The 26579-nt window shown below is 37.5% G+C and overlaps 14 protein-coding genes across 14 annotated transcripts; 4 read left to right on the forward strand and 10 right to left on the reverse strand.

The window, feature by feature from the left end:
- Positions 1-14: 14 nt before the first annotated feature.
- FDP41_011272 (uncharacterized protein) lies at positions 15-460 on the reverse strand (the record flags this gene model as incomplete). Its single annotated transcript, XM_044701662.1, has 2 exons — positions 15-263; positions 392-460. The coding sequence occupies 2 exons, from the start codon at positions 458-460 to the stop codon at positions 15-17; spliced, it is 318 nt and encodes a 105-aa protein (XP_044567055.1).
- A 779-nt stretch (positions 461-1239) lies between these two features.
- Positions 1240-2520, forward strand: FDP41_011273 (uncharacterized protein; the record flags this gene model as incomplete). Its single annotated transcript, XM_044701663.1, has 1 exon — positions 1240-2520. One exon carries the CDS (start codon positions 1240-1242, stop codon positions 2518-2520), a length of 1281 nt encoding a protein of 426 aa, XP_044567056.1.
- A 177-nt stretch (positions 2521-2697) lies between these two features.
- FDP41_011274 (uncharacterized protein) lies at positions 2698-3357 on the reverse strand (the record flags this gene model as incomplete). The annotated part of the gene is made up of 1 exon (XM_044701664.1): positions 2698-3357. The coding sequence occupies one exon, from the start codon at positions 3355-3357 to the stop codon at positions 2698-2700; it is 660 nt and encodes a 219-aa protein (XP_044567057.1).
- A 190-nt stretch (positions 3358-3547) lies between these two features.
- On the reverse strand, positions 3548-4240 carry FDP41_011275 (uncharacterized protein; the record flags this gene model as incomplete). The annotated part of the gene is made up of 1 exon (XM_044701665.1): positions 3548-4240. One exon carries the CDS (start codon positions 4238-4240, stop codon positions 3548-3550), a length of 693 nt encoding a protein of 230 aa, XP_044567058.1.
- Positions 4241-4496: 256 nt separating this feature from the next.
- On the reverse strand, positions 4497-5147 carry FDP41_011276 (uncharacterized protein; the record flags this gene model as incomplete). The annotated part of the gene is made up of 1 exon (XM_044701666.1): positions 4497-5147. One exon carries the CDS (start codon positions 5145-5147, stop codon positions 4497-4499), a length of 651 nt encoding a protein of 216 aa, XP_044567059.1.
- Positions 5148-5417: 270 nt separating this feature from the next.
- FDP41_011277 (uncharacterized protein) lies at positions 5418-7969 on the forward strand (the record flags this gene model as incomplete). Its single annotated transcript, XM_044701667.1, has 2 exons — positions 5418-5912; positions 6002-7969. 2 exons carry the CDS (start codon positions 5418-5420, stop codon positions 7967-7969), a joined length of 2463 nt encoding a protein of 820 aa, XP_044567060.1.
- A 43-nt stretch (positions 7970-8012) lies between these two features.
- On the reverse strand, positions 8013-8790 carry FDP41_011278 (uncharacterized protein; the record flags this gene model as incomplete). The annotated part of the gene is made up of 2 exons (XM_044701668.1): positions 8013-8713; positions 8775-8790. 2 exons carry the CDS (start codon positions 8788-8790, stop codon positions 8013-8015), a joined length of 717 nt encoding a protein of 238 aa, XP_044567061.1.
- Positions 8791-9026: 236 nt separating this feature from the next.
- On the reverse strand, positions 9027-9410 carry FDP41_011279 (uncharacterized protein; the record flags this gene model as incomplete). Its single annotated transcript, XM_044701669.1, has 1 exon — positions 9027-9410. The coding sequence occupies one exon, from the start codon at positions 9408-9410 to the stop codon at positions 9027-9029; it is 384 nt and encodes a 127-aa protein (XP_044567062.1).
- Positions 9411-9531: 121 nt separating this feature from the next.
- Positions 9532-10245, reverse strand: FDP41_011280 (uncharacterized protein; the record flags this gene model as incomplete). The annotated part of the gene is made up of 1 exon (XM_044701671.1): positions 9532-10245. The coding sequence occupies one exon, from the start codon at positions 10243-10245 to the stop codon at positions 9532-9534; it is 714 nt and encodes a 237-aa protein (XP_044567063.1).
- Positions 10246-11249: 1004 nt separating this feature from the next.
- Positions 11250-11660, forward strand: FDP41_011281 (uncharacterized protein; the record flags this gene model as incomplete). Its single annotated transcript, XM_044701672.1, has 1 exon — positions 11250-11660. The coding sequence occupies one exon, from the start codon at positions 11250-11252 to the stop codon at positions 11658-11660; it is 411 nt and encodes a 136-aa protein (XP_044567064.1).
- Positions 11661-12583: 923 nt separating this feature from the next.
- FDP41_011282 (uncharacterized protein) lies at positions 12584-16308 on the reverse strand (the record flags this gene model as incomplete). Its single annotated transcript, XM_044701673.1, has 4 exons — positions 12584-14483; positions 14775-15328; positions 15582-15996; positions 16292-16308. The coding sequence occupies 4 exons, from the start codon at positions 16306-16308 to the stop codon at positions 12584-12586; spliced, it is 2886 nt and encodes a 961-aa protein (XP_044567065.1).
- Positions 16309-16370: 62 nt separating this feature from the next.
- FDP41_011283 (uncharacterized protein) lies at positions 16371-18396 on the reverse strand (the record flags this gene model as incomplete). The annotated part of the gene is made up of 3 exons (XM_044701674.1): positions 16371-16909; positions 16962-17309; positions 17364-18396. 3 exons carry the CDS (start codon positions 18394-18396, stop codon positions 16371-16373), a joined length of 1920 nt encoding a protein of 639 aa, XP_044567066.1.
- Positions 18397-18790: 394 nt separating this feature from the next.
- FDP41_011284 (uncharacterized protein) lies at positions 18791-20380 on the reverse strand (the record flags this gene model as incomplete). Its single annotated transcript, XM_044701675.1, has 1 exon — positions 18791-20380. One exon carries the CDS (start codon positions 20378-20380, stop codon positions 18791-18793), a length of 1590 nt encoding a protein of 529 aa, XP_044567067.1.
- A 362-nt stretch (positions 20381-20742) lies between these two features.
- On the forward strand, positions 20743-26331 carry FDP41_011285 (uncharacterized protein; the record flags this gene model as incomplete). Its single annotated transcript, XM_044701676.1, has 1 exon — positions 20743-26331. The coding sequence occupies one exon, from the start codon at positions 20743-20745 to the stop codon at positions 26329-26331; it is 5589 nt and encodes a 1862-aa protein (XP_044567068.1).
- Positions 26332-26579: the final 248 nt, after the last annotated feature.

A 26579-nucleotide genomic window follows, 5' to 3' on the forward strand; every position in this document is an offset into this window, starting at 1 on the left:
CAACAAAATATCAATTACCACTTCTTCTTATTGACATCATACTCGCTTTCTCTTGGAATGTTGGATGTTGTTCCAAGTGTTGAAGAGGTAGTACCCGTGCTCAAACCAGAAGATGGAGGAACAGTGGTACTTGTAACAGTACTTGTACCACCAACATCAGTACTACCGAGACCAGCGCCCGTAGTTGGTTGATGTTCGAACTGTTTCTTCTGCTCATGGGTTGGGAAGGTAATGTTTGAATCAGTATCGTGTCTGAAAGGGTGCTGGAATGAATGAATGGTATTTCAGAGTGAACGCCATTGATTTTGGTGATTTAGCAAATAAGGAAAGTGGCGCAAGGTGTGACGAGTGAGTGGTTAATAAGAGTTGTGATGAAATAATTAGTACATACTTGAATCTTCTCCTTAATGTTGTGGAGAGTTCCACCACTTGTTAAGTTTGCGTTAGTATCACGTTGCATGTTGATTGATTTGAAAAAAGGATTTGTTTTTTGTTGTGTGAAATTGAAATACAACAACTTGTGTGGCAATTTATGCACTTCTGAAAGTATGTAAGAAAAAGATGAATTACCAGAGTTGAGTTTTGCACAGCTTTGGTGATTTGCTGGATCAGGGCAATCAATTATAGTCATGTTTAGTAATCGTGATCTTGCATGATAGTCATCATGACGAATTGAATTGGATTATCACCGACCAAATCGATCTCTTTGACTTCCGTCCACCAAGCCTTATTTGTAAACTTGAACTCCAGTTTGTTCTCTCTGTCTGCAATATATACTTTTTGTCATCATTGAAATTATTCAAATGGTGGATTGAATTGATTTGTGTTTTTTCCAAAAGTTAACATCATTTCCATTGTGAATACACATTTTGGGATGATTTGCTTCAAATACCAGAAGGTGATTGGAGCACTCTTCATAAGAGGGTTTGCGTTGTTTTCAACGCTGCATTCATGCTTATAATGATTGACTCTTTGGGAGGTGACAGAAATTACACTTTTTCACCAACCCTCTCATGTGCTTCATCAAGCCAAATGCTTTTCAACCAGTCATTCGGAAATTTGTTGAACTTTATTCAATACTAATGCAACACTACTACTGGTACTCAATGATGTAACCTGTAAAATTCATGACCATTGAATAATTGTTGTTGTTGGTGAGACATTTCTCGCTTGATGATCATCACACCTCTCGGAATTGAACTGTATCAGAAAAAGAAGAAAAAATTGAGTGATTGAAGAATGTCCACGTTTACCCATTCACAACGCAACTCACAGCAGCATGATGGCAAAGAACACATCAATGAGTTACATCAATGGTATCATCAATACGTATTGCTCGATGAAAGTCTTCAAGGAATTTTCAAGAAAAATATATCCGAACAAATTCAATCTTTGAAAAAACAGAATGTTCGTCATCATCAGCCTTACAGGAGTGGAGAGGATGTAAATCATCATCATTTACATCGTGTTCATGGTTCAAGACGAAAATTAAGCAATCATGGAGTTCAGCATTCACACGACGATTGTTGGAATCCAATAAGTTCTTCTTCTTCTTCTTGGTATGAACATTCGTGTGATGATAAAGAATCCATACCCTTTCCGATCATTAGCGACACACAAGAGGAGGAACAGCTCCTTAACAACAATCATAACGGTGGCTACAAATATCTCCTTGAATTGAACTATGATGGATTAAAAGTTGGAAAATATATTTCAACTCAACAACCACACCATCATTTAGCTAAATATCGTACACCACAATCCTTCAAGCACAAGAAACCAATTCAAGTTCGACTCTCATTCACTAAGGAAATCATTCCAACTGTGAATTCTTGGTGCCAAATTAAAGTTCCTGGTTGCTGCCACATTGGAATGTTCAATTTTTACATGAAGAATTACTTAATCAAGTATAAAAACAATGATGGTGTCGAGAATAAGGACAGCAGTAGCAGTAGCGATGCCATCACTAAGGACATGCATGGTTATGAATATTGTGAAAAACTGCCGAATATTACGAACACTCAACAAGAGTCGTATCAAATTGTTTGTCAACTTTATCCCTCTCATATTCCGTTGAAGCATATTCGATTAAGTGAAGGATGTTCGTATCGACACATGCAGCTAGAATCGGTTCAAGAGTGCAGAGAGAAGAGTGAATACCTCTCAATGATGAAAAAGATTGAATTGAGGAATGATATGGATCAGTGTCGTTTTGCCAAGTACAAGGACGAACATGCCAATGAAATGGAGGCTGAATTTTCACGTGATCCTTGGAGTCTTGGGGGTGGACGAATGATTTTAGAACTCGCAATGGAGGCAATTCCTGATGATCTGTATGAGTACTTGTGTGAGTGCGAAGAGAAGTATCAAAATGATTTGTATGGAGTTTATTTGAATGGAGAAGATGTACAAGTGTACTCTGGATCCATGAAAACCTATGAGTGGAGAGGATCCATAGTTATGTACACAGAGTCCTATTTAGAATCCATTGGCTCGTTTGAAATGAGGATGTTGAATTAATAAATGGTGAAAACCTCAATAGATATTGTTGCATCCAGTATATTGACAAGCTCAATACCAATCTGATTGTCATTCATTCAATACTCGAAAAGTATTCCAACAGTGGAAATTCAATTTTATTGAGAAGTCATTCCAAAATTGCTAGGGGCATAATAATAATTACAGGATCCAATAGAATTATTGATTTCCCTTTTGAACAGCTTCCATGGTCTTGTTGAAAAGCTCATCCTCTAGAGAATCATTAGATGAGGAAGAAGCTTCTGTTGTAACACTAGTTTCTGCAGGAGCCATAGCTGGTTTCTGTAATTGTCTTTTCATGTGTTTTGTTAATTTATATTCAAATGATACTTTCTTGTTCGTTAATTGACCTCTTAGTGGTTGAACTGCTGCAACATTGTTTCCTTTTTTTAAAATTGTGAGGAGCTTCTTCAGGTGTCTCTTACTAGCAAGAAGTCCGGGATGCTTTGTATTAATTTCTTTGAACAAGTCAGCTGATGTTGCTCTTCCCATCTCGTTGAGAGTATTGATGACATAGTGAATAGTATGTGTTGGTGTTCTGTAGTTAGGAACGGTTTCGCTCTTGTTTTCAGCCTTCAAACGGTCAAAGTATGGATCCAAAGTGGAGGTGAAGGAATCCTTTGCACATAAATTGATAGAAAATTTATTCGTTCCATTTTGATGCAATGATAATGATGAAATATTGGTGTTGTTGTTACTATGAGTATTATGGAGAGAAGAAACAATAACGGGAGAAATAATTTCTTGTCGGCAATGATGAAGTCCCACAAAAGAACGGAAAGACAGGCCTGACAATGTGGAAAGGGCAAAGCGCTTCATTTTTTGGAATTAAATTATTGAAAGCCTTGACGATGATGATGAATAATAAAATTGCATGTTTTTATTTCTCTCTAGCCAATGGTCTTGTTGTGGGATGATGTGTTGTTCCTCATTATTGTTGTGTTGTACCAATAATGTTGAGAGTGTGTTGTTGTTCTTGTTTTGGTTGTGTGTCGAATGATGACAAGACTTATAAAGTAGTGTTCTTTGTCTTTTCCTCCACTTCCGACATGTTGAAAGTTGATAGTGATCCCTGTTGTTGTTGTTGTTCAGCAAGTATTTCTTTAGCTCTCTTCAGTACTCTCATGTTGAATAATTTATCGTTCAATTCCTTTTGCATTTGTTTCTGTTCTTCCTTCTCGCTACGTCTTTGAAGTCGATCCACTTCTTGTTGTTCAAGTTTGATGAGATAATAATTTATCAATTGCTCTCGCTCCTCCTTCGTCCAGGTAACTTTAATAACCTCGGCAGAGTCTGTATCTTTGAATGGATTACTTGGTCGTTTGAGTCTCTTCTTTGGTTCAGGTTTTGGAATGACAGCGCCCGACTCTTTGGCCATTCGAACTTTGGAACCATCCTCCAGGAAACGCCAACCAACTTTTGTACGTTTATCAGTTTCGGGACAAATGAGAGCAACATTACTACAATGAATGGGTGATTCCTTCATGATGGAATAACCTGCTCTCTCTTCCGTTCTTCTAATGTTCTTTTTCACCAAATTACATCCATCCACGACAACTCTATTGGAATCACGTAAAACCTTTTTAATAACTCCTCGTTTTCCTTTGTCCTTTCCGGTTGTAATTTCCACTAAATCACCCTTGAATATTTTCCAACTAGCGTTGAGGTTTCTCTCCAAAACTTTTTTGTGAAGAGCAGGCATGATGATGATGTATTTGGAGTATTTTTTGAAAAATGTTTTGGTTCTTTTTCTGAATCTCCACCTTTGAAAATCATTTCGAATGATTAATTGAATATGTAAATGGTGTTAGCTTTATAAAACACAATGTGTTGAATAATGACAATAAATTTAATAAGCAAAATTTCAAAAGAATTGGCAGTTAAAATACATTTGTAGCTGTGCTGAATGAAATGCTCTGCTGTCTGTCACGCTCACACAACAACAACAAAATTTTAAATTATATCATTCCAAGCTCCTTTTCCAATTCAGCATCTTCTCGAGATTTTGTGGAAGTCTGGCTCTTATTTCCAATGCTCTTGGTTGGAACTTCGAGATCTAGATCCAGATAGGAATCGTCCTCTTGCATTTCACCTTCAAGCATATCAAGTTCAGCCATCAATTCTTCATCGTCTACTTCCTCGGGTGTTTGATAGTTTCTGGACATGACTTCTTGCAAATCATTAAAATCTTCCATATGATCGGCAATGTCGTCATAGAGATCTTCGACTTTGTCAATATTAATTTCTTTTAACTGTTTTTTCATTGTTTTAGAGGCCGACTTCATTGCGTTTACTGTGTCAAGCGAATCCTTCACAGTATTTACAGTAAAACTCGTTTGTTCTACATTCCATTGTTGTCCCATTAACGACTCTTGTTGTTTTTCCAACATTTTCTTTTGTTTTAAAACGGACATGGCTTTTTGTTTCAGTCTTTCTTGCAAGGCCTTGTTCGGAGCCTTCCGAATCTGATCTCTCAATTTTGACAATTCCGCCTCAAGTTGTTTGATCTTTTTACCCAACACTTCTTGTCGATCTTGCAACCGTTGGCTGGTTTCATCGAGCGAAGGAGGTGGCGTGCTGTTCTTGGAGCCTCCAAATAATCGACGCATTTTTTTGTTTTGGTTTGGAGAGGCCAATTTGGTTCCAATTTGATGACGGATGATCATCACAGTGATGAATTCCTTTTGGAAGGAACATATTGAGGGTGACCTGACTGCAGCTACCACTATCACTTTGACTATGATTGAGCACTAAACAATGTGTATATTATATTACTATTATTATTGTCCGAGGTTTTTCGAAAACTACAAAGCAAGATGGTAAAAGATCAACAAGGGTGAAATCCCACTAGACACGAAGTGTTGTTCAGCAACAAAAAAATGCTCTCCAATCATCCAGCAAGTGCTTCACCAAATTCCGAATCAGCCGCACAGGAAGAGGCTTCATCATCGTCATCCATCATCCCAAATAACAACAACTCAGTTCAGCAAGTCTCTGTTACTCTTGGAGAGGCTATTCGTGTTGGAAAGGAGAAGAAGAAACATCTCTCGGAACTCAACAAACTCATCACGCAAAAAACCAAAGAGCTGGCAAAGACGGTCAAACAGGCCAGTTCCGAGCAAAAAGATGAAATGAAGGAACGTCGTGAACGATTGAAAGAAATCACTAATGAAATCAAAGATCTTCAAAACGAAATTGATGAACTTACTCAACAGGTGGAAGCTAGAATTGAGGGAACAGCCAAAGATAGAGATGAAAAACACAAGTATATCCAATATCTGAAGAACTATGAAGCCGCCTATGAAACAGCCTTGATTCAACATCACAAGTTTGAAGATGAGAAATCTCTTCTTGATGAAGAACGCTCTCAGTTGGTATGTTTTGAGGCTATTCATATATATTCATATATATTCATTATAATTTAATTGATGTATTTCTTAAAACACGTGGCCACCTTTATCAGAAATTAACTGTTGCAACCAAAAAACAAGTCTTACCTTGCTCGTATCAAGTGTTTACAGAGTCGCTCGCTCAAATGGAAGCAACTCTTAGCAATCCGCAAGAGACTCCTCAATCAGAACTCAAACAAATTCGTTCCAAGTACAACAAATTGAAGGATTCTCAAAGATTATTCGACGAGTACAATCGTTTGTTACAACAGCTCAACGATGTACAAAAAAGATTCCAGCAAGCTGTTAAGCAATTGGAGGCCTCTAACAAAACTGTGACAAAAGCCAAGAAAGACTTGGAGAAGGCAAAACTTCAATACGAACCACTTGTCTTGGAGAAATCCAAATCTGAAGACACTAATACTGTTGAGGAGTTGAACAAATTAATTTCCAAGAAGAGAAAAGCTATTGCACAACTCACAAAAGAGAAAAAGACAATTAAGCAAGAAATTGAGAATAATGAGAAAAAGCAGCTTGCTGTTGGTTCGGAAATTAAAAGCGAATTGGCAGAGCTCACTCTCAAGAGACTACAAGTGAGAGATGAAGTGGACACGCTCTCAACGCTTGTTCGTACCGAAATTATTCCATATACAAGTTCTCAAGAGGGCAGTGTACTCGGCCGTGTTATTGGAAAAAAAGGAGCCACTCTTGAAAGCATTAGAAAGACTTCAAACTGTGAAATAACCATCGTTAAATCTGAAAACCAAATTGTCATCAAGGGGTCTCCTGATAATGTTACAATTGCAAAAGAAGCAATTCAAAAGTTGTTGGAGGAAAAACATGAAAGCGCCTCTGCTTCTATTCGTTTCAAATTAGAGATGTTTGTACCTTTAACCAAGCTTGTCGCACACTGGAGAAAGGAGACAAGTGCAAACATTTATTTGGACAAGTTGGAAGGTGTATGCAAAATTTCTGGTTCTGCTGAACAAGTTAAGAACGCCAAGAAATTGGTCAATGATTTCATTACCACAGGTGTTCAAGAAAGAACAATCCAAATTACAAAACTAGGCCAATCGCAAGAGGACATGGTGGAATTGCTATTCGGCGTAAAGGGAGAGAACTTAAAGAGAATTCAAAATCTTCATGGTGTTATTGGTGCTCAAATCGACAAGAAAAACGATCTAGTGAATGTTTATGGTACTTCTTTGGGTGTTGAGAACGCTTCAAAAATGGTTAATTCCATGATGAAAGAGGCATCTCATACCGAAGTGCAATTGGAAAATGCAACATTTGCGGAGGCCGTACTAAATTCTAGTGACAAGATACAACAGGATACAAAAACCATTATTAGTGTGGTTAAAAACAAGAATATTGTGAGAATTTCTGGCTACAAACAAGATGATGTTAAAAAGGCAAAACAAGCAATTGAGGTAATTATTGAAAAGGAGAAGGAACATCAAAGAAAAACACAACACAAACAAACAATCTCTGTAGAAAATAAGGTTGCTCAAATTTTCAAGAAGAAGTCATCATCTCTCTCACAAGAAACTGATACGATAATCAAAATCTCTCACACCAAACCTCCAAAGATTACAGTTTTTGCCGAGACTCAAGAGAAGGTTCACCATGTCATCCACATGATACAACAAGAGGTTGAAAAACAAGCACAAATTAAGGCTGAAAAAGAAAAGAAAAAGTCTGAAGATGTGAATAGCGAGAAAAAGCATGAGGATAGTTCTGAAAACCAGGTGGTGAATCAAACATGTGAGGAGCAAGTTGATACCACACAAGAAGCGCCAGAAGCTGTGAATCATCAGCAGAAAAAAGTCGAAGCTGAATCCGAACCATTGGAATCAACCGAGAATGTCACCAACTCTCAAGAAGAATGCTCTTTGAAAACACAACAAAGTGAAGAGAATTCCAGTACGTCAGTGCAACAACAACCTTCCGATGATACCGTAGAGAAATTGGAGACTTCCAATACTGTAGAAGCTGTTGAAATTCAAAATGAAGAAATTGAACAAGTTGCGGTTTTGCAATAAATTATACAGGGTCAGTTTAGTCAACAATGCTTTTCGAAAATTTTTACAATTCCAAATCGGTTCCAACTGTTTTCGACATGAGGAGCCGTTTTTCCATTGCGACTGTTGGAAAGTCATCCTTACCACCCAGTTCTTCAAATCCAACGATTCTATCAACAGCCACACCATCTTTGAAAAGAATAATCGATGGAAGTACTCGTACTTGAAGTTTTGTCACAAAGAATGGAGTTTTTTCAGCGTTAATTTTCACAAATCTTGTTTGCCAATACTTTTGACATAAAATTCCCAAATGCTTGTCCACAATTTTGCATCTCTCGAAATCTTTGTGGAAAAAGTGACAAACACAATATTTGCTTTTAAGCACAGCATCTAAAAAGTCACCTTCTGCAATTTCCACATATTTCGTGTGTTGGCGTGTATTCACTAATTCCATTTTCTTTGAGTTGGCTTCTTTTAATTGTTGAAGCCTTTTCTCTCTTAGTGATCTTAACTCTTCATCGTCATCTTGCTCCAGCAAGTAATCATACTCGTCGTCACTATCCTCTTTCTTTTCGGCTTTTGGTTTATCTTCTCTCAATCCCGAGCTTTTGTCTTTAATAAAAACATCTCTTGGTTGATCATATTTTGGTCTGTTCTTTTCTTCTTCCTTTCTCAAATTTTCTCTTGCCTTCTTTTCGACGAGGGTCTTTGTGGCATGCTCGAAAGCATTGGCTGCGTTAGCCTTGTCCTGATCCGTGAAAAATCCTGTTCATTGCCAAAAAAACAATGCTCACTCCATCTTTCTCCAGGTTCATACAACACTTACCACTTGATTTCAACATGATTCCGATTCGAGGTTATTTGTAGCAATGTTCAAGGCCTCGTGCTTGTTCAAAAAAGAATTTCGCTTATTTTTTTTTTACAGAATACAAATTGAAAAGCGGGAAATATCGCAGCACGACTCGACGACATACAACCACACTCAACATTCTGACATTTCACTCACACACACACGCGTTAGAATTATTATTATTATTATTGTAGTAATTTCATTGGTGAACCAAATATAAAACCATCATCATTGGATGGTGGTGTCTGTGCAAGTGCTGCTACCGAGAATATTCTTCTTACATTGCTCCATCCATTGAAGAGTGGGTAAATCCTTTGAAGCACTTGTTCCATCATCCACTTCCATCAAATACTTGTCAAACAATTGTAACGCACGTACATAGTCCTTCTCAATCAGCATCACTTCACAAGCTTCCTCATAGATTCTCCATTTCTTACATTTCGATTCATCGTCAGAACTCGAAACAATGCAATGAGAAGAGAATTCTTGTGTTCCTTGGAATGTTGGAAAATTGTAACAATTCTTATTTGGCGCGACGTTCGTGGTAATCAGTACATGATCTTTGACATCTCCCAATTCATAGACTGCTTGTTGAATAACTCTCTTATCCATTTCATCTTGTTTGGAATAGCCCAATATTTGCACCACGGACGAATATTCATTGTCAATAATGAATGGCAGTGTTTCAAGATATCGCGTGTAAAAGACATTTCGAATGTTTTGATGAATACTTTCACTCACAACAATGGGAATGGAGAGTTTTTGTGTGAATCATCAATTCCAAATTGTGACTGGCACTTGAAATGCAAACGGTTGACTTTAACTCACTACTTCCAATGTTTCCAACAATACATTCCTGAGAACAGATGGCAATATGTAACTTCACAGAGTCGAGTAAGCGTTTCATCTTTTCGTAATATTCTTCATGCTCTTCATCCTCTTGAGAATGTGGTGGTGGTGTGGATGTTGCGGGTGGAGAGAGATGGACCTCCTTACTCGCAGTCGTCAAAAGTTTTTGTTGTTTCGAAGGCTGTTGTTGTTTAGAACAGTGTTGCTGCTGCTGCGTGGATGATTTGAAAGATGTGGTTGTAGGAGAACGACGTGAGCACTTGTTCATGGCCTTAATGACATGAGAACTCCATTTCTTTTCTTTCACAAGAGTTAACTTGTCAAGAATTAATTTACCAGCTTGTGCTCCTTTTTCTTGATGTTTCAATTGCGGTGTGGTGAAATTGAATGACAAGGTAATGGAATCATTTTCAAAAGAGCCAATAAATCCATTCGTGGTTCGACTCACATAAGCAATCTGTTCAAACACATCGGTTAATAATGTCAAACAGTCGTTTGGGTTTGAAACATTTTTCAGTAATTCGGAAAAACCAACCAACACCAAATTCACAATGGTCACCTGTTTCTTTTCCAAAAAGAGAGAAAATAAATGATCCATTTGATTCTTTTGCTGCAGTTCTGGTGAAAACGTGGATTCTTTCCAATAAAACTACTCTTTTCAGACATTATTTCTGCATCCATGTCATTTTCTTCTTCAGTTTTATATGCAATCGATCGACGGTGTGGACTGTTTTGAAGGAGAGACAAATTATTATTGAACGCGAGAGTTGCTCGTTCCTCCTCCTCCTCCTCGATTGCATCATGATGATCCAATTGAGAGAGCAAGTGAGGAGGAATAAAAGCTCTATATAATCGAATGTAATGTGCCATATTCATGAAATGCTGTTGTAATAATTTGACTTCTGAGAATTTGCTTGGCTGAATGTGAATATTATCTAAAATCATGTGAGAGATGGAATCGAATTGTTGAATCAAATTGTAAAATGGATGAACAATCTTCCATGAAATGAGAGTTGAGAAGGATATGGCGACAACGACCAGTAAAAAACCTCCACTGATCGATGACACAATTCCAATAATGATTGAACTCAAGAAGTTCCATTTGGGAATGGCCATTACGAAAATCCAATCCAATTGTGTTGTCGTACAAAGTCGATTCACAGAAATGTAATCAGAGAAGAAAGTCAAATCGAGCGTCACCATGGTATTGCATGGTAGTGATTTAACATTCTTATTGAGGGTTTCATAAACTGTGGTAGCGACTTGCGTGGTTCTGTCATCGTTAAGAGAGAAAATAGTATTTCTAACAATTTGTTTGTTGTCTTGGTTCAAGTAGGCAGATTTTAGATGTTCATTGTCAACTGTGAAAAGAACCATGTCAAGTCGAGGAGTATATTTAGAAAGTGTCACTCCATTAGATGATGTTGTTTATGAAAATTTTCAACTTGCAACCAAATAATTCGTTTCAGTCTCAAAGACTATCAAGCCTTTAAAGCTGAAAAACAGTACCGAAGTGGTTTGGTAGCCTCAGTCTATGTGGGTGAGCCAACAGGAAGTGCACTCGGAATTTACTACGAACCAGGATTGACCTCATTTCTCAACATGTCCTTAGACGCTCAAACCATTTACTATTGCGATTCGAATATTGAAAAGTATGAATATTGTAAACGGAGTGAGACACCAAATGACGTTATTGATCCAGTGGATCTTTCTTCTCTCACTGAAAGTTGTTCCAAGAATCCAAACAAGTTAGTCTTTGCAAGAAGTTATGTTGACATCACGTCCGTTAACACTGACACTTTTTTAACCCTCTTGTATTGTTATGGAAATGAGAATTCCACTTCGAATCAGACTCCTTTTCGCTATTATCTAGCGTATGATTTGACGGTGACCAGTGCTTCTAAATTTTTAACGGAATCCACTCGAACAGTGACAGGTTCGAAAAGCTTTTTCAATTTGTTGTGCATTGGAAAAATCCAACATGGCCAAGAGTTGCCCTTTCATGACATTTAATGACTGTGTAACATCATTCAACAGTTCAGTCACTGATTCAATCATTCGTTTGAATTCACCATCTCGTGCTTTTTGACTCCAATGAAAATTGGAAGGTAATAAGGCTGCCATCCAAATTCCAGAAGCAATCATGACACTAGTCAACACAGAAGTACCTATCAGTAGAATGATACAGAATTTAATTGAGTGGAAGAACGGAATTCTCGGATTGCCCGCCAGACTCAACGTTGTAAAGACGGAAAATCTATCCGTAGCTTTCTGTTCATGATGATTATTGTACGTGGTATTTGTCGTATTCTCATTATTAGGTTGTCCTACAGAAAAGACAATACTCTCCACTTCATCAAAGGGAGCTACGGCATTCGTTTTGTCATATTTTGTTTGAAGGGCCATAATGGTGGAGATGATGTTTTGGTGCGATTTGCTAACTCGTGCGAATGTATATATCTCCTTCCCCTTTCAGTAGTATACTTACTCAACCTTATGACCCTGTGATGAAATAAAGTCTGATGATGATGGGTGAACATACGGTCGAATGGTATAACATAATGGGACTTTTGGCTCAACCAGTCTTGCAATGATTCAATTCTATTCAAAATTCTTTTTACAATCTTTACAATGAGGGTATGCATTTAATTTCAAAACTATTTCAAAAGGAATGAAAACTGCACAACAAAGACACATGGAATCCAAGTTTAAATACAAAACGAGTTGTTATTGAGTAATAATCATCACTTCCATCTCAAAAAACAATGATATACAATATTTTGGAATGTACAAGTGTGTGAGTAGTTCTCTCAAACAAGCCATGCGAGAATGTGCATATATTTCCTTATCGCACATGCACACACTAGTATGAATACATGACACCATTCTCCTTTCCTCCTATTTATATATATTCAATATTCAATAATAATAATAATTTAATTTTTCCTTGGAGGTGGTAATGGAGATCGCTTGTTGAGGGTCGATATTCCAGGTGGAGGTGTGGAAGGGGGTGGTGGAATGAATGTTGTGGAATTAGTCGTCATTGCTGAGATTGGAGATGAAGATGGTTTTGCTCCTTGTGGTTTTGGTAGTGGTTTATCCCTTGGTGAGGCTATTAATTGATTCAACATCGATGATGAGGTTGAATTCATACCAGAGAGTGAGTTGTTGTTTGTTGCTTTTTGAAAACCTGCAATCTTTAAAGCTGTTGAAGAAGTGGTGGAAGAAGAGGAAACAGCAACACTGGTACCACCAAACTTGGAAGTAGTTGTGGTTGTATTCGATGTCTTTGGTGGAGGAGGTAACACAGTTTTAAAGCTGCTGCTTGGAGGTGGAGGAACAGTGCCATTACTCTTGTTGTTCGATGAAGAAGAAGAGCTACCACCACCACCACCACCATTACCATTCGATGATGAAGACAATGAAGAAGAAGATGTTTGTACTTTTGAGGGAGGTTGAATATGAGGCTTGGATGGAGGGCGTGGAGGTGTTGTCGGATGGTTGAACAATTTCAAAGCACTGGTTCCCAACTCACTTCCTGTCGTGATGGATTTTCTGAGTTCAGAACCTGGAGGAGGAAGAATGTGTTTGGGTCTCGAGGAGAAGGGAGTGGTGGTTGGAGAATTGTCTTCCAATGAAGAAGAAGAAGAAGCAGATCTCAAAGACATGGATGAAGAGGCAAATGATGAGAAGGAAGAAGAAGAAGGAGGAGGTGGTGGTGGTGATTTGAGAGGTGATAATGAATCAATGGCATCATCGATGGAGGATCTCGCCGCTATAGAACTACCACCACTACTGCCAACATCCACCACTTTGGAAACTTCCTTCATGATGGCTTGTATATCCACATGTTTGTAGGAACTACTCGTATTCATATAGGCCAAGTTATTGGATGGACACTTCTTGAATTCATCCACTGGATCTGTGAGAGTCTCTTCACCAAAGATGAGAACAAAATCTTCATCGACATTGTGAACCATCTTATCAAAGAGAATGTCATCTCTGCTCTTAATTTCTTCCAAGTGTTTCTTGAGTTGGACCTGAATGTCAGCACACGCCATTTGAATGGTTTCCATTTCTTTGATGGTATTTGCTTTTTCTTCTCGTTCTCGAGCGATTTGATCGACAAGTCGTCGCAACTCCATTTCATGATTCTGAATGCTTTGATCGAGCTTTTTCAAACGTTTCTCTGCAGTGCTGAATTGTTTGCAACTGGTTTCTAATTTTTGTTTGGTATCGTCTCTCTTATCGGCCAATACGACTCGTTCTTTACCAACCGAGTAGCTGTCACGATCGAGTTTTAAATTCTTGAAGCTTTGACTTTCTTCAATACTTTTGATTCTTTCATCGAATAGATCGTAGAGAGATTTAGCATCCTCTTCATTGAGTGCAATGAGTGAAAAGTCTGTTTCTTTTCCTGAGGTAATGTATCTCATTTGAATTTCACAATTATTTCTTCCCAATAATTTGGTGAATGAGAAGTAGACAAAACTGAAGGATTTCTTGGAAAGTTGACTGAAAAGACCTCCACTTTCTTGTGACAATATCAATACATCGGTAAAGATGTATCCTCTGTATTCGTCCTTGTCTGCTTTTTCTTTGGTTTTAATTTTTAAGACATAATCCTTAATGAATTTTCTTGTTGGTTTGACCAATGCCCTGTAGTGTTTGTTGAGTTTGTTTTTCAAATCTGTGAAAACTATATTGCTATCGTCCTCTTGTCTCTTTCTTTCATTGCAAAACACAGCAACATCACTGATTGTTTTAAGGGCTGCTTCGTAGTGTTTGTATTCTACATTGTCTGGAGGAATTGTGGCAAGTATTTGTTCCAATAACCTGTGAATTGATTGTTCATAATGAACACAGAGAACGTATTTGATGAGAAGAGAATGATTCACATTTCATATGGTTCAATCATTCATTAAAAATTTGGTTGTAGCAATGATATTGTTGAATGAGAGAAGTAATGTACGAAGAGAATTACATGGTTTTGTCCGTGTGTGTGTTGAAAGTAGCAGTACATAGAAATGTACAGTAATGTGCAAAGAAAGACATGTTAGACATGGAATGTGAAAAGAATTATTAAGGTTGAAAAATCATTCCTGTTGTTTGAAAAAAAAAACTTACATTTTGTATCTTGGAATTCGTTGAACAGGCATAATCAAGAGAGACCTCAAACCATGTTCTGTTGGATTCTTATTCGTTTGTTCGGTCATGTATTGATAAAATTTGTTCTTTTTCTTTTCACATCGTTCCAATAATTCAAAAGCAGCATCATAATTGTTGATATAAGTGACATAGGCCTTAAAAAACGGAGCCATACGATTAAATGTTTCTCCCATATCATTCTTGGAAGGCCATTTCAGCATGGATGCTTGAATGGATGACAAGACTGTTTCATTAATACCCAAAATTTGTTCAATATTTGAAAAGATAATTTTGGATTTCTTTTCAGAAAGTAATTGTGTGTTTGCTTTTGCTGGTTTTGCGTATGTGTTGACAAATAAACGAAGGGATGACACATAACTTTCCTCAGTTGCTAACAATTCTTTCACTAATTCAATTCTCTTTCGTGAATTTTTGTGTTCTTTGAGTCCCATCCAATCTTTGAGTTTTTTTCGTTTCGAGGAACTTGATAAGAATTTGCTCAAGAGATTCATGGCTTCGGGTTTGGAATATTTCTAATGAAATGTGTGAATAAATTGTAACCCAAGGTTGGGTGTGTTGTTGTTCATGAGGTTTGAAACAAAGAAATCACACACACAAGGAATCGATTTGATCAATATCATCCGTACGCACACACACATGATTCATTTCACAATCATCATCATCATCATCGAAAGATTCACCGATCCATCATCATGATGAAAACACATGATTATTATTCAATAATATGAAACCAATCCATTCATGAATCCTCGCATCATCACTTACCACTGCACCTGTTGGAGAATACAAATTCTTCTTACTGTTGTTATTGGATGACACAGTTCTCACAATCTTGATACCATTCGATACACTCACATGTTTGTCGGCACTGATCAATGATTTATCTTCAATCATCCATTCCTTTCCACCATTGGCTGATAATGTTGAAATAAGAGATGAGGCACTCATGCCTGAGAGAGAAGTCATGTCATCATCGTTATTCCACGCCGAATCATCATTGGACAGTTCACAGTAATTGGTTGGAATGAGTCCTGTCTCGTCTTTCGAGCTCACCGATGATGTGATTATTTTACACATACTCCATCCATCATCGTAATTTTCAATGATTTGAACAAGATCGCCTTCATGAACAGTGAGCTCTCCTTCATTACTCTTTTCAAAGTCATAAATTACTTGGTAGCTGTAATGTGTGGGTGTGTGATGAGAGTTTCATTCATGATCGTAGGTGAATACATGTGATGAATCAATATTTGTAGGAAAATTTGGAGAGAGTGGAAGAACAGGGTGATGACAATCATGATGATGACGGATATCATGTGACAATTGACGTATGTTATATTTATCGCATCAAATATGATTGATGTAATTTTCCCGTGCAAACCATGATGAATTAATCGGCCATTAGAATTTATTGTTTGACAATAACAATGTTAGTTCAGCTTGACCATGGTGAGGAAAAACACAGTTCAACCTACATCTCTTTTGAAGACATTTTTTTGTGTGAGATTACTGTCAAATGTCATTCAACATTTATCCATCGATTTTGGCCAACCTCTACACCTTAAAGGTGGATCCTTTCTTCATTTGTTTTTGAAGTGAGAGGAAAAAGACATCTTTTGAATCCAGCAGAGTTTTGCACATCTTGGAAAATATCAACAAAATGAAGGAATCCACAAGAGAGTGATGACTCAAACGACGGTACAATTGCGACAAAGCCTTCACCAGAGCATTGACAATCTCAACTTCCACTATTCGGTTTTTGGAGAGAAGTAAGGCTCCTAATTCATCAGAACTGTTTTGCCTTAAATCTTTGGTGAAAATAACAGGTTCGCTACATGTCTCAAACCATTCCAACAACAAATACACGAGTGTTGGAAAAGAGTTACATTTTCTTAGAGCAGTCCAGTCGTCATGATTCAAGCTCTCTTTTAAAGTTTCAATTTTTTGAAATAACGAGTCAGGATTAAGCAAAAAGAAGTCCACCAAAAGCTGTGACAAATCTTGTGTTGCAAAAATAATGTGAGACATTTTGTTGCAAATTTCATGCACAATTTTTGGAATTCTTTGCAACAGGAGATATTCAGTACCACAAGCTTGCGTTTGGAATTTTGAGTTTCCTTTTGAATCAATAACTTTGCAACTTACCTATAACTCTCTGCTTTTCCATTGCTGATTTCAAAGATTTGCAAACAAAAATTGTTCTGTTTTCCGTCAAGTATGCAAAAAAATCATAAACAAATTTCACTTGTGACTTGGTTTGGATGCTCCCAGGTCGTTTGCTCCTCACAAAATCTATGGCTTTCTTTGAAGAGAAAAAATGTTTAGTATACAATAAGTAGCAACAAATGACCAACCCAGTTCTTCCAAGGCCAGCATGACAATGCACCATGACCTTTCCCTTTTCACTATCCATTTTCATTGCCTTTACAATTGCTATCATTTCATCAAAATTAGGAATTGACATGTCTGGAAACGCGAAATTATAGTAAGAAACTACGATTGAGACGCCAAGAACAAAAATTAGTAAAATTAGAATGAAATACCTACTCTTGTGTTTCATAAAATCATCTTCTGGGTCGTAGGAAAAACCTGTTTTTTCCAAAATTCCATCGCCGCAATAAGGATGTTCTCCTCTTTCTTGTAAATTGACAACAGCGATGATGTTGTGTTTTTTAAATTGGTCAATGATGTGATATTTCTGAACCAATCTTGACGAAGGTCTCTGTGAAGCAATAATGTTGTCAAGAACGTAATGGGAATTTAAACCCTCAATTGCCCAAAATTTTCGTCGTCTTCGTGGTGTTGTCAATAAGTTACTATTGCTTGATTTATGCATTTCTTTAAGTTGAGTTTCGTTTGGAGGTGTTTTTAAATAATTTTCATATTTACAATTTTTTCCTCCACAGAAAGAACAATGTAACTTCATAAAGAAGGTTGTTGAGTTAGTTATTGGTACAAGAGCTAGCGTCGAAGGCAACGAATGAAACTCCGTCATTATATTTTGCTTTCGTTTAGTGAGAGAATTCCTTGTGGAAGCGTTTCTTGGAGAAGTATAATTCATTATCTCTCCCCCACTAATTACATACTTTTTCATACTGCTGATGGAACTAGAAGTTTTTGAGTAACGTTTTTCCGAGAACGGTTTGGCAGGAGCAGGTGAATCATGGTGATAGTGTTGTAAATATTGATCTTCGGAAGATAAAGGAGTGTGGTTATTTAGGACTTCCATGGATGATTCTTCGTTGAGTTCAGCATTCGGCGTGGAAGTGTCGCTTGAGATGATTTTGTTTTGTGTGTCAATGATTGTATTTTCGAGAAAAGTATCTCTTGTACAAGCAAACTTGTGGGTATGATTTTGAGGGGTTGTGAAAGACTGTTGTTGAGGTTTTTCATGTTTCGGAGTACCGTGATGATGATGATGAACTGTGGATACGGTAGAGGGAGAGATGAAGAAACCATTATTGCTAGGAGCATGTGGTACCACACAATGTTCGACAAAACCCAGTGGACCCGACGATACAACTCTTGAATTCCTTCGGCTAGAGAGTGAGTTTTTAGTACTGTGAGGAGTGTGCGACATTTTTTCGGTCACTCATCTCTCATAACCTTAATGAGGTAAAAGCTTACCCTCAAGACTTTTGAATCAGAACAGTATAAACACAAGAAGAAATATCAATGCAGCTCAAAAAACTCAATGTGATGTTTATTCCAACATGTACATCACATTATCGCTTAGATGTTAGGAGCCGCAAATGACAAAATTGTGAGTTCTCAGTTAGGGATTGCTTATATGTACAGGCCACAAGCATGATAGAAATTAATGTGTACAATCTAGACCAATTATCGTAACGTAAAGTCGTGGTATGTCAAATGCACACACTGCATGACGTTCGAATAAGTGTAGTATCCTGATCATACATTCTGTCTTCCTACCCGCTTGTGAGCAATTTATTATGCTCAGCAAAAGAAACGAATTACCATCTGTTGTTATTGAAACCGCCACCAAAGCCACCTCCTCGTCCACCTCTGAAGCCACCTCCTCGTCCACCATAACCACCACCTCTTCCACGGCCACCTCTGAAGCCTCCTCCTCCCTTACCAGAGAATGGATTAAAGGCAGCATTTTCAATAAATTCAGGAATTTCTTGATTTGCGTCTTTTAAAATCTTGACCAAGTCTCGACACAATTTGGAGTCTTCTTCAGTATCAAACAAAGCAGTAGCTTGACCCAAGTTACCAACACGTCCAGTTCTACCAATTCTGTGGACATATGAGTCAATTTCTTTTGGAAGATCATAGTTGACAACATGAGTTACTTTTTCAATGTCCAATCCTCTAGCAGCAACGTCAGTTGCAATTAAAATAGTTGAATAGCCTTCTTTAAATTGTCTCAATGATCGTTCTCTAGTTCTTTGATCCTTATCACCGTGAATGACACAACATTTAAAACCTAGAGGAGTTAAGTGTTCATAAAGTTGGTCACAAGTGCTCTTTTGTTGAACAAAGACAAGAGTTTTTTCAGACTTGTGTTCAGTCAATACTTCTACGAGCTTATCTTTCTTTTCTTTGGCAGAAACTTGGAAAAATTTTTGTGTAATGTTCTCAGTTGTACCACCGATCACACCGACTTGAACAAAAAGTTCGTCGTGCAAAAAGTCAAGAGCCAATTTCTGAGTTTCCTTTGGAAATGTGGCACTGTATAACAATGTCAATCTTTGACCCTTTGGTGGCATACCACTACCTTCGACAATTGATCTAATTTGTGGTTCAAAACCCATGTCAAGCATTCTATCTGCTTCATCCAACACTAAATATTGGACACCAGACATGTCCAATTTTCCTCTCTGGATAAAGTCGTTCATTCTTCCAGGTGTTCCGACAAGAATGTCAACACCACGTTCTAATTGCTTCATTTGATAGCCACTTGAAGCTCCTCCATAAACAACCACAGTTTTCAAATAAGTTTGGAAAATAAATTTTCTGCACTCATCATAGATTTGTTGGCACAATTCTCTGGTAGGAGCAAGGATAACAGCTTTTGGTGCGCCCTTGTAAGGATTGAATCTCTTTCTATCCTTGTGAATACCAGCTTGCAAGAGAGAGTTAATAATAGGCAACAAGAAGGCAGCGGTTTTACCCGAACCGGTTTGGGCACAAGCCATCATGTCTCGTTTGGATGTGATGATAGCGGGAAGGGAGTGTTTTTGAATTGGAGTTGGTTTGGTGTAGCCACTCTTGACAATGTTGTTCATTAAAAGCTCGTGGAGTTGTGCTTCATCAAAAGTGTTGATTGGAGTTGGAGGGTCTCTACCGAACACTTCAATTGGAATATTCTCGTATTTATCAAAATTAATACCCGTGTTCTTCTTTGCAAAAAGTGCTTCCTCAGGCTCATCATCTCTAATATAGTCTGATGATGAAGCAGCAGTGGTAGCTTGACGAGAGGATGAATCATCAAATCTTCCTCGATGATGTCCTCCGCCGTTGGAACTATCACCTCGACCACCTCCGTAAGGCTGATAACGGCTTGTGTTGGATCTAAAGTAATTGTTTTGTTCTCTCATGACGATGTTGAACGAGGTGTGAGGTTTGTTGTTGTTTTTTTTCTACATCGAAATGTTGACTTCGTTGCGTTTGTTGAACTGAATATTCTTTCAGCAGCAGCAGGTTCAACAAAGGCTTGCAAGTGGTTTGTCAATCGCTCTGGATTCTGAAGATTCGTCCAGAGAGACTCTTTTGAACAATACAACGAATTGCGAAACCTGTCCATACAAAACAAAATCGCTAACTTTGCCAATAGTATACTGTTATTATTTTGAAACTTTTGATCTTTGTTATCACTGCAACTCTTTGCATCACACAGACACTGAGCCTGAATGATTGCAGCATCATCCGATCATCTTATTTGCCAATTCACCAATAAAAAATGAAGAGAACATTTGAGGATTTCGATGACGGCAATGATGATGTACCTCTCGATGAAGAGGATGCTCTCTCCTCATCCGAAATGGCAACTCCTTTGGACGAATTACCTCCAGCTTTAGATTTAAAAATTGAAGGAAAAGTACCTACACTCCACAAAAAAGCCAAAACTGAACAAATGCTTTATAAATACCACAAGTTCTTGCCAAAGGGACTCGTAAAGGTTATTCCGGAAGAGAGCGAAGAGTGGAGAAAGGAATTGATGCATCACTTCCGACAATACACTCCCGATGATTTAATTGTTGAAAACATTCGCTGGGAGCATTTTGATTATTCTCTCATGCTATTGAAGAGGTACACAGAAATCAAATATCCTCTATTGCTTTCGGAAAAAGCCGAGCTTTGCAAAATTCTATTTAATATTCTCAAAATATCGAGCAAAGATAGCTATAGTGTTGACTTTTCAACCCAGGTGAAGTGTTGTTATGGATTATCTTCACTCATCAAGAAAAGCGAATTATTGGATATTACATTTGATTGGAAGGTGGTGTATGACATCATAGACAAAACCTACTTCACCAAATTTAGAAATGCCTTGTACAGCCCAAGAGAGCACGGAGCAGCTCTGATTGACTTGATTAGAAAGTTAAAGAGATACTTTACCGAAGATTCAACAGATGAAATGTTAAAATTCTTTAGGCCCATGTTATGCATCAATGACCACAAGATTTTTCAGGCACAAGCATTTCTAAGTATCATGCTACCAACTAAGTTAGAGGGCTCAGCGTCAAAAGATCCATTGGTATTCAAAAAAAATCATTATGACAAGTGGGTTGACGAATTCTTTGGCATATGGGATTGGATTGGTTTGTATCCTACTTGGGATTTGAGCTTTTTCACTTTATTTGCAAATCTTGCTCAGGATCAAGCTGGCTATGTAGATTGGGAGGAGCCTTATGTATTGTTCATTTTCACAAAGATCATGAAATGCTTTGACTTACCCATTGGAAACACTCCGGTTGCATCGAATTATGAAGAATATCCAAATGATGAATTGAATTTATTAACTCCATTTGACATCTCAAAGAATTTACTTTTGGCAAATGCAGCTAAACTAATTGTTTGGATGATTTCAAAGAAGACGAATGTCCTCAAACATCTCAACCAGCTTATCAAATCAGTTTCAAACTTTTTCCAACCTTCCAATGAAGGCCAATGGACAAGCAAGTGTGCAGACTTTCTCTTGATTTTATGTACCAAATTTGGAAAACGTCTAGATATAGAAAGAGGAATGAAAGGTTTCACAGAAGAAACATATTCACCATCAAAGAATGGAGGTTATCAATGGATTCCTGAAGAGTATAGGCTAACGGAGGACGAGAGTAAGGAGTTTGTTGGCATCATTCAACCTCTCGCGATGACCGCATTGTTTTCCAAAAGCAGCCAAATGACTACATGTGCAAATCACTCTCTAAAGCATTTAGCTTACATCCTACCGCAAGAAGTATTCCCTTCTCTTATGGAGAGAAGTTTTTATGCATTAGAGACGCTCACGAACACCCATCAAACAATCTCAGCTCTTGAAACCCTTTCTCTAGTTGTATTCCCTCTTTTGAAATATTCACTTTACCCAGATGGTGCCAATTATCTTTCTAATTTATTACAATTAACTCTTCCTGGAATTGACGTGAACGATAATGCCAAGACGTTCTCTACTCTCAAATTTTATACTTCGCTTTTGGTTTGTGTACCTCTGTGTACAACGGGTGCGTCACAAGGCGATAGATCTCCCCCTGAAGTTGTGAGAATGTTCGAAGATTGGTCAATAGAGCTATTGGAACGAATTTTTAATGTTCTCTCTCATCAAACAGATCCAAAAACAGCACAAGGAGAAAATGATGTCATTTCCCCAAGCATGTTTTGGGGGTTATGCGACTTGCTATTCAATCAAATGTCAACTGAATTGTTGGAAATCTCTCTCAAGCGAATTTACAACTTTGTAGATTCTAATTTTTTATTTAATGCAAGGAAAAATATTGCCCATATGTGTTCCTCGATTGCCTATGCATATCCAGAACAAACATTGGCTCTTTTTATTCCTATGCTCTACAAGAAGCTTGTTGACAGGGATGGAAAACGTCTCAAAAACTTAACAGACATGGAAACTCACTATTATTTACAAATTCTTGGCCAAGTTTGTTATCGAACAGGTGCTCATCTTTTGAAGTATAGACAACAAATTGAGACCGTTATTTCTCTTTGCTATATTTCAGAAAAAAAGAAGGTGGTAAAAATATGCGGAAAATTATTTAGGAATGTGTTGAGATCATTGACGAAGTACTATTTGTTGGAGTTGAAGTCAGTAAACGCAAGTCAGTGGAGTACTGAAGAATTTAAGAATTATAATCATTGGCAATCATGGGGAGAATTTATTTCTCTTGATGAGTTTGAAATTAATTGGCATGAACCTACACAAGAAGAGCTACAGTTTGCGATAGAGCTTTGCAATAGATATTTGACTGACTCTGTTGCCAACATTAATGCATGCATCGCACTCATGAAGGAGAAGGGAGGTAATATACCTGATATTCAGAAATTGAAGAATCACCTTATTTTCATAAGGTATGCAATGAGAGGAGGTAACACTCTTTACCTCGAGATTGAAAACGGAATAATGGAAGAAATGAATCAATATCCATCTTCTAGATTGATCGACGCTGGTTTGTGTGTGGCTAAAAAGTGTAAATCAGCAACCTTGGTTACTGGTTACGAACAAGTTTGCGACACTTTGCATGATCTTACGGAGGTTATACTTGAACATCGATCCGATAAGGATCCTAATCTCATTGGAAAGATTTGTAAAATATTTTTCCCAATGATTGCGATGAGAGGAGGTAACACTCGTTACAGATACAAGAAAAAGAAATCTTCACATGAGTTTGTCAAACAACACAGCTACAAAGATGTCTACTCGACCACATCAAACAAATATCCTAGATATTTGTTATTGATTCAAGCCCTATTAGAATACAAGGTCAGATGTGTCATTCATAACGAATCTATTCCATACACCAAACATCATCAGAGATTATTGGATGACCTACTCCGTCTTTCATTACATTCATATTCTGAAGTAAGAAAACGTGCACAGTCCGTACTCATGTCATGCATTAACAAATTCTCTGATAAGGTTATTAAGAGCTTCCTTCCCAGACTGATTGAAGTTCTAGTTGACAAGAAATCGACTGATGAGCAACGAACTGGATGTATTTTCATACTGGAAAAACCTTTTGCAGTTTCTTGTGTTATTAGAGATTGGGATTTATGTTCCAAGTTTTTGCTTGCCCTTTTCCAAACAAGTCATATCGAGAAACAAAGCATCCAACAACGATTGGCACAATTATTTGAAACTTATTTCAATGCATTTTATCACATTCAAATTGCCAATGAAAAAGACAGGCAAAAGTATGAACGCATTATTTTAGAAACGACAGAGATTGCAAAAAGTAAGGGAGGATGGCACTGGAAATATCACACATTTGTCAGCAGTTTTTTAATGTTAATGATTAGACCTGATCAATTGTTCCCAGTTGAGGCTGCCAAGTTCTTTTTCAAACAAATGACAAGCGATTTGGAAAAGTCTAGAATTATTGCATGCGAAGCAATTAATTTAATTCTTTGTCAATACAAACCTGTGCAAAAGAAAAAGCTAATTACCCCTCATCCAACTAAGGTCAATAACACTCTCGATTGGGAAGCATTGGGTATTGATTTTGGCTCTGAAGAGAATTGGAGGAAATCTAATTGTTATGAAAAGAATTACTTTGGATGGTATACATTACCAGACAGAGTAGAAGTTTACGATTATGAACAACCAAAAGATTGCTCCAAGCAAGCTCTTATCAAGAGAGAATTACTACCAATTCTGCTCGAAGATGGTTTTGTCGCTAAATTCATTCGTCTGTTGACACATAGAGATGACGGCTTTATTGAATCCAACGCTCAGTTGTTTAAAGGATTGTTCCAAGTATTTCCCTGTGAAGAAGGTTCTCAAGGCTTCCTTGATCTTTGTAAACCCCATGTGGAATCAATATTAATACCTATGGTTGGTTCAGGTGGATCTGAAGAAGTTCACAATGTTGCGTTGATATCAGAAATTGTTGGAGGTTTGATTCGGGGTATGAAACATTGGGACTATTCTCAACAACAACGTGCTATTACAGAGTTTATCATTCCAGTCTTTGATAAAATATTGGAGCAAAGTTCCACAAATAGCGTCGGAGAAATTTCTGAAGGGCTCGAGTTTGCTATTTGTGACAAGGATGTACGAAGGTTGGGATGGCTTATCAGATACATGATGGAAAAAACAAAAGCTTCTCTTCAAAAGAAGGATGTTGAGGCCATTCTCCAAGCCAGATTTTTGAAGTATTTGTATGGTATTGTTGGAGAAATCAGTTGGAGATCTCCCTATTTATTGCGCTTGTTATTGGACGAGTTATGTTCAACCACCCTTCATCATGATGCGGAACTAGTTAGAGAGTATATCGGTTTATTTGTTTCGTTCATTTACAAATCATTGTGGAATCCACCTCGACTTGAACATAACAAATTACCATCCTTTACATTGCTTAATACCACAATTGATGATACTCAATACGATTACTTGAGAAAATTTAATCTCGATTTGTATGAGCTTCTTGACCAGAAGGAAAATATCATCAAAACCATGCCACATGATAGCCCTGAATTTGACAAAAGATATTCAGAATTCAAAAACTTAAGCAAAACTGTATTGGCAATCATTTCAGGGTTATTCAACTCAAGCTCTCCTCATTGTAGTTCCGGAGAAATTACAAATTATATCAAAATCATTTCCACCATTTACGAGCATACTACATCACAGGATGATGATTTACAATCTCTATGCCAACATGATATTATATCACTCTCTGCATTCTCTTTTTCTAAACTTCTGGCCAACACTGTAATTACATTTTTATTTGATGAAATTGTCGGAAAAAATTCTGCTAGTTTTGTTAATTGGTCAATCAGAAGTGCATTACTTGAATTTCTTCAAATATTTGCATATAGACAAGAATTTTACTTGACCGATAAACTACCCAAGCTTTTCGAAATTATTACCACCATGCTCAAAGATCAACAGCTTGAAGTAAGACAAATGGCCGCAATTACACTTTCAGGATTTCTTAAAATATCCAGCACAGAATATTCACAGAAATTGATTCCGGAATTCAAAGAGAAAGCATTCAAAAATAGGAATACCAAGATATCATCTGACAAACTCTCTTCGAAAGAGACAACTGAGCGTCATAGTGGTGTTCTTGGCCTATCTGCCGTTGCTTTAGCATTCCCATATTCTGTTCCGGATTTTATTCCTGATATGCTCTGCTCGTTGGCTAAATTTTCAAATGATAGTGTACAGTCGATAAGGGAGACAGTTAAAAAAACATTCCAAGAATTTGTAAAATGTCACTCGGATATGTGGCAAATTCACCAACAAAAATTTACAGAACAACAATTAGGAACATTACATGATCTTTTCCAAACCAGCTCTCCCTCATACTATGCGTGAGTTAATAAACTTGTGTTGTGAGTGTTTAGCCTTACTTATTCAACAACTGGGATATGTAACAAGTGTGTGGTCGTCATGATCTTGAAAACTCTAGACACCCTTCAAGCTTGAAGTTACTGAAAAGGACCAACTCCACACCTGTCGAATGAGGTTAATAGATTTCTCTCATTTAGCGTGTGAACCTCGTTTGAATGTGTTGGTTCAAATGAAAGATCTGTTATCCGAAAAGAAGAGACTGAGGTTGAGGC

This window comes from Naegleria fowleri (assembly GCF_008403515.1).
Source record: "Naegleria fowleri strain ATCC 30894 chromosome Unknown tig9, whole genome shotgun sequence".
Lineage (NCBI taxonomy): Eukaryota > Heterolobosea > Eutetramitea > Acrasida > Naegleriidae > Naegleria > Naegleria fowleri.